The 7,279-nt window shown below is 44.0% G+C and overlaps 1 protein-coding gene across 1 annotated transcript in view; it reads left to right on the forward strand.

Moving 5' to 3' along the window:
* Nucleotides 1–850: 850 nt before the first annotated feature.
* Nucleotides 851–7,279, forward strand: part of xpnpep2 (X-prolyl aminopeptidase (aminopeptidase P) 2, membrane-bound) — a 15,970-nt gene continuing 9,541 nt past the window's right edge. Inside the window, 5 exon segments of the mRNA XM_084469330.1 lie at nt 851–972; nt 3,530–3,650; nt 4,919–4,980; nt 5,663–5,773; nt 6,366–6,429. Coding sequence (XP_084325456.1) covers nt 3,602–3,650; nt 4,919–4,980; nt 5,663–5,773; nt 6,366–6,429 — 286 coding nt within the window. The 5' untranslated portion in view covers nt 851–972; nt 3,530–3,601.

Below are 7,279 nucleotides of genomic sequence, written 5' to 3' on the forward strand. Positions count from 1 at the left end.
ACACACACACACACACACACACACACACACACCGATTCAAGCACGCATGGACGCATTCACACACACACACACACACACACACACACACAAACAAAGGTACTACATATAACTCATGTAAGACAAGGTGATGAGTGAAAACTGAGGAGCCAGTTTTCTGATGAAGAGGAGTGGCTCAACTGAAAGGGATGAGGGAAACAAGGAATACATTGGTCACAAGTGCCCCCTTCTGTTCACATGCCCCAGCCCTTTACCGAAGTTGTTATTGCATAATAGAACAAACATGCCAACTATTATAAATTTGATCACAGGTTCATTGAATGCAATTTCAATTTACAATACAAAAAGTTTGAATCTTATGGAGCTAAATCACAAAGTAAAGAAAGTTATTCTGGTCATAATTACATTTTCTTCCTTCCTTATAATCTGCCTCATATATCGATAGAGTCCAAATTTGAATCAGGAATTACAGGTATGCATACATTAATAAAGTGGTGGAAGTTTATAAAAAAAACACAACATAGGTCCTTACGAAATGATTGTAATTTGTTAATTATTATTGATTATATATTTGATTAGGCAACATAACAGTGAGAAAATAATACAACTCACTAGATCAAAGTTAAATCTAATGAAAGCCAAACCTCATAAGGATTATCAGCTGTTAATAACACCATATATATAACAATTTACTCAACACCGTTTTAGCTATAGAGCCATTACTCCCCCTGGTGGTTAAACGTTGGTACTGACCATCACAAATAAATAATAAACAGCCTATTTATATGTTTATCACATAGAAACACGCAGCCAGTTAGGTTCAGTTTCAGACCGAAATATTTTTGAACCCCAGAACACTTATTACCAAGTCCTAGCAAAACTAACATTCTTAATATTGTCATCGTTGTTACTATGCTGACATTACTTTTATGCTGCAAATTACGTTTCTGCCTGTGATTGAAAAGACAAAACAAGGTAAGACTGTGTTAGCTACTTGTTAGCTTCTTGCGATTAATACTATATTGTTGATTTTATGTTTGGCTCATGTTTCTCAAACAACATGCAAGTGTAGCCAAACATTAACATCTGTTGTTATTAACATCAGTCTGTTGTGCTGGTCTGGTTGGTCCAAGTTCAAAGTACAAACCAGTTAATCTCATTGTTAAACTTCAAACAATGTTCCATGTGCGCTCCATGTGTTTTTTCACTATAGAAATGTCAAACTCCTGCCAAGTTTCAATGCGACAGTGGACACAAAGGATACATTAATTCCAAGTTTCATATCAGTATTCTATTAGTTCGAATGTGCATAGAAATAATCAAATTCCTCAGACAGGTTTTTTTTCTAGGAATGCCTAACACTGATAATAATAACATCATGTCGTTTAAAAATATCCACACAGCCATCTTTACTACACGCCCCTTCATCTCCTCATTCTCCTCCTTCTTCCTGCTCACCATGTAAACAAGAGTTTCGGGATTTGACGTATTTACAGGATTTATAACACTTGCCTACAGGATGAACAGCAAGTAATGAGAACATATTGTACTTTTACAGCAAAAAAATATCCCGATATAATTACCATTAGTTTAAACTACAATATCCATCCCCATCCACTGTAGAAAGTAACTGTCTCGTTTTGTCTGAAAACCGATCCCCTTTTTAACCCCAAATAAGCTTCTCTATGCAAAGGTGATAATAAAGAACTTTTCTTCGTCTTTTGTATCATTTTATTTCCAGACAACCTAACTTAACTGCTCAAAAAATCTCCTTGCGTCCCAGACAGTTGGGATCTCCACAATAATCAGGGTTGCCAACTCTCACGCATCTGGCGTGACACTCACGCCTTCAGCATCAATCTCACGCACACGCAACAAATGTCACGCCAAAAAAAACAAAAACGTAAGATCCCTTGTCGCTCCGGACGAGCGCTAAATTGCGCTAAATTACGCAATTTAGCGCACACACACACACACACACACACACACACACACACACACACACACATATACACACACACACACCCTGTTATAATGTAAGCATTATAAGATTATACAGAGTCTCACTTCGGCCAAAAACCAAAAGTTGGCAACCCTGTAACATATGTTCCATTTCCATAAGGTGTCTCTGCCAGCCAGACTGGCATTCAAGCACCAACAGCGATAGATCATTCTTCTTCTCCACAAGGGTGTGAGGTGGGGGTAGAGGGATGGAGGAGGAGGAGGAGGGATGGGATGGAGCGAGGGGAGGCGGGGTGGATGCTGTTGCTATGCAGTAATTGGACAGGGATCAGATGACACCACAGAGATTCCAGGCTCTATTCCTATAATGTTGGAAAAGACCGTCAGCATCTGTGCTCTGACACAGTCCCCTGGTTCAACCCACGCCCCCTACCCCCACCCCCACCCCCCCTCCCCGCCCTCCCCCCCACTCCCCATCATCTTCCTCCATCCTCTCATCTCCACATCCTGTTGCTATACCACCGCCTCGTAACTGCAGCATCTCATACATGGCCTCGCCACAGTCATCGCAGTAGACAAATCCTTCCTTTTTAAGACATGTAAATGTGGTCATTCATTGCAAGTCCTTATTGTAATAATAGAAATAATAGTTTCCCTCATCCGCCTGTGCCTCATGTTTTTCAACCTGTGGTACTTGTACCACTGGTGGTACATGAGGGTACTGCATGAGTTGGTACAGGACATTATTCCTGAAAAAGAAAAAAATACAATAATAGAAAATAACATCGAACATTTTTAATAAATATATGACATATATTTCTCTGTACATATAGTTTGATGCCTTGTTGTTATTATTTTTTAAATAGGGTTGTTTTGTGCATTCCATAATATGTTCTCCATTATAAGGTTTTCCATTGATGTTCTGCTTAATAAACACACTGGCAGCATAAGCAGCCTTGCTGACTGTTTCTTTCCACCGTTTCCCACTGGCCATGGCCTTTTGCATTAATAATTGTGTTTAAAGAGGGCGTTGGCACGCTTTCCATGCACTGCATGTGTATTTATAAAAAAAATGTCCGGTGCATATGAGGGGGTCGGTGAGAGGTCTTTGCGATAATTAAGTGGTACATATCTAAAGTCAAAGGATTAGAGCCACTTCTCTCCACATCCATTGACCACCCTTAATTGTGGGTTACTATACCCAAGGATGTATTTTATTGACTTAACGGCCAAGAAAGACTGTGGATGCAGCTGACACACAGCCATTGAGTGGAACTCGATTTAACACACTGCCTTTTTACGATGGCATGGCAGGAGAAGGAGGTCACCGTCCGCCTAAGAGCTTTCCACAAAGACAGTGTTCCTCCCGCTTATCAGAAAGTCACACTGAGTGGAAATAGTGCAGGGGGCGAGAGGGAGACAGAGGGAGACAGAGGGAGAGGGAGAGAGAGAGAGGGAGAGAGAGAGGGAGCCAGAGAGCAGACACCCACACATGCTTACTCACTTAAAACCTACACACTTACTACCTCTCTCTCACACACACACACACACACACACACTGTCTTTCCAGTGTACAGCGGCTGTGGCTACTTTGCTGCGACTCAATCTGAGGATTCTCCCGTGACGGACTGTCGGTGCCAAGATGTCCTCCCACGGCTGGCTGTTGGCCTGCGTCCTGGCAGCTCTGGCAGGTAAACCTTTTGCATCTTTTCGTCCCAAACTGTGTGGTCACTCACTGTGTAAAGTGTGTTGGGGTGGAGGGTCTCCCTCCAGCCTGACCTCCGGTACAACCAGACCAGATTCTATTCAGCCAGTCTCTGCACTTTAGAAAGAAAAAAAGCATGGGTCTGACACAAATGATGATCCTTATTCATTTGATGATAGCTTTTTGGCAAGATTATCCATATCTGAACTGTAAAAAATGTATAAACGTCATTAATGGTTGTGCCATCGCTTACATGATGTTTTACTATTTATAACTATGGACTTTAATTTATTCTGCTTTGAGTTGCATACACATCTCCGTCATAGCAATGATTGTGCATATTGGTTAATAAATAATAACCAGACCTTGCGAAGAGGACACTGAAGATTGCCATCTGTTCCTTTTATCAATGCCTGTTGGGTTATTCATGGTATTTCTTATTGAAAAATAAAGTTGCCGCCAACAAGTCTAACAGGACAGTTGCCTCAGTCATGATTTTCATTTCAAATTAGCCATGGAAATAATAGGATTAGATCTCGGTTTATTGGTTGTTTGTGTGTATCATCACAAGATCCAACGGTGTTATATAATGTGTTTTATGATCTCTCTGCAACCATATCCTGTCTGCCGTCCTTCACTTTGACCGCTGTCCATATCATAAAAGAGGTGCTTTAAAGATAATAAAACTACGAACATGGCTCCAGTATGCAAAGAATACTGGAGCCAAAGAATGCTTGGGGGGGGAATTCTAGTGAGAATTGGGATACTTTGCATACTCAAAAAGTTGGGATACTTTGCATACTCAAAATTTATTTTTATTTTTTTATAAACAAAGCCAACAATGTTATTTAGTGGAAACAAAATAATGTTACCGTTCTCCAGAGGGCACTATTGTGTATTTACCAATAGTCAATTTGCACCATGCCCTGTTCTGTTCTGTTTTGCTGCATATCATTTAAAAGAGAAATTCAGACATGTAGAACCGGAATGCCAAAATTAAAACCACACAAAAAATGATGTATTTAAACATTGTATCACAATGTCTACAGAAACACAATATGTAAAGAATCGCGATACATATTCTATGAGCCTTTCGAATCGTTGATATATTGTACCGTGAGCCCCCTGCCCATTCCCGTAACCAGCTTTTACCGTTAATCGGGGACTGTGCCTTCACAGCTCGTCCACCGGGGGACGTCTCAAGGCTCCTTCACAGCAGTTGTCTGTGTGTCTCTTTTCTCTTTTCTATTTCAGGAAACTGTGTTGCTGGTCTCATGGAAGGGAGCACAGAGAGGAACTGCTCCTTATCCCCACCGGTAAAAGTCTTCTGATCATGATGAGGATGATAATGATATTGCTGATAATGGTGATGATGATGATGGTGTTGATGGTGTTGATAATGGTGATGATGCGAATTCAGTGCTCCATGGGGGTCACTTTTTTGTTGTAAAATATTAACTTTTACGGGTAATTATTCTAAAAGATGTCTGATCAAATGTAGGAATGAAACCACTTATTTTTTAACTCATTGCATTTGATTGATGCTGTTTAGAGCTTCAGTTGTAAGGGATATGCATCAAGCAAACCTTACCATTGTGATCATTTTGAAAGTCAAAGAGAAATAAAACTAAATGATAATAATTGAATTGATGATGTTTAGAATGTCAGAGATCCATTGAAAATGTTACCCCCTCCAAGTCTTAGGGGCTTTCAGTTAAGTTATTTTCACAACAAGTAAATGTAATGCAAATTGAAGGGAGAGAGGGAGAGATCCGCCCTTAAATGATAGTGTGGGAAATGCTGTATATTGTTTTTACCACGATGTAAACATGCATTGCAGTGCTTTATTACAGTGGGCTATAATCCCGTAAATCTCGAGGCACCTATTACTGCAAATGCTGTAAAGTACTCTCCTCGATGCGTGTTGGTGTGTGTGTGTGTGTGTATGTATGTGTGTGTGACTGTGTGTGTGTGTGTGTGTGTGTGTGTGTGTTACAGTACTTGCCTGCCACTGTGGTCAACACAACACAGAGACTGCAGGCCCTGAGGGCAGTCATGACACCTAAGGAGGTCGTCGCCTACATCATCCCTGCTGCCGATGCACACTTGGTATGGCTGGCTGGTGTGTGTGTGTGTGTTATGTGTGTGTGTGTGTGTGTGTGTGTGTGTGTGTGTGTGTGTGTGTGTGTGTGTGTGTGTGTTTGGGTGTGTGCATCATGCCTTAAGGTCTGTGTGTGTGTGTGTGTGTGTGTGTGTGTGTGTGTGTGTGTGTGTGTGTGTGTTTGTTTGTCTGTGAGTGTGTAGGTGTGCATGCATACATGCAAGGATGTATATTCGGGTGGGTGTATTCTTTGTGTGTGTGTCTGTGTCTGTGGGTGTGCGTGTGTGTGTGTGTGTGTGTGTGTGTGTGTGTGTCGGTGTGTGTGTGTGTGTGTGTGTGTGTGTGTGTGTACACAACAATGTGTTCGTTTACCCCACAAGTTATTCTTGTGGAGCTTTGGCTGTGTGTGTGTGTGTGTGTGTGTGTGTGTGTGTGTGTGTGTGTGTGTGTGTGTGTGTGTGTGTGTGTGTGTGCGTGCACGTGTGTGTGTGTGTGTGTGTGTGTGTGTGTGTGTGTGTGTGTGTGCTCGTGTGTGTGTGTGTTTGCGTGTGAGGCCAGACACAGACACTGAATCTCTCAACTCGATTCCCTCGTCCATAGAGTGAGTACACGGCACCACGGGACGCCAGGATAGCCTTCATGACTGGCTTCACCGGCTCCGCAGGTTAACCCCTCCATCTTTCAAACCTTAACCCCCGCCTCCTCCTCCCCTCCCCTCCCCTCCCCCCTCCTCCCCTCCCCCTCCTCCTCCCCTCCCCTCCCCCCTCCTCCCCTCGCCTCCTCCCCCTCCCCTCCTCCTCCCCCTCCTCCTCCCCTCCCCTCCCCCCTCCTCCCCTCGCCTCCTCCTCCCCTCCCCTCCTCCTCCCCTCCTCCTCCCCCCCCCCCCCCCTCCTCCCTCCCTGTCCACCTCCTCCCTCCTCCTCCCCTCCCCCCCCTCCTCCCTTCCGGTCCACCTCCTCCTCTCCCCTCCTCTCCCCTCGCCTCCTCTCCTTCCGGTCCTCCTCCTCTCCCCTCCCCCCTCCGCCCCCCCCCCCCTCCCCCCCTCCCCTCGCCTCCTCTCCTCCCGGTCCACCTCCTCCGCTCTGAGGAGCTCCTCGTCCATCCTTCCTCCTAGCACGCCCTGCATGACTTCCTCTTCTGACTCATCTGCTCCTCCCTGCATGCATCAGTCACACACCACACACACACACACACACACACACACACACTCACGCACAGGCACACACATACACACACACATGCTCACGCACACACACGCACACACACACACACACACACGCTCACGCTCAGGGACACACATACACACACACATGCTCATGCACACACACGCACTAACACACACACACACGCACACACACAAACACACGCACACACTCACGCACCCAACACATACACGCACACACTTCCGTGAGACACAAATCACTACATGTAGACAATAAAAAACTACACTTGCCTATTCTATAATATAAAAAATGACCTATTGAAAATGCAAACTCTAACACTGTTACTAACCC

Source organism: Micromesistius poutassou (genome assembly GCF_964030765.1).
Source record: "Micromesistius poutassou genome assembly, chromosome: 6".
In the NCBI taxonomy this organism is placed as follows: Eukaryota; Metazoa; Chordata; class Actinopteri; order Gadiformes; family Gadidae; genus Micromesistius; species Micromesistius poutassou.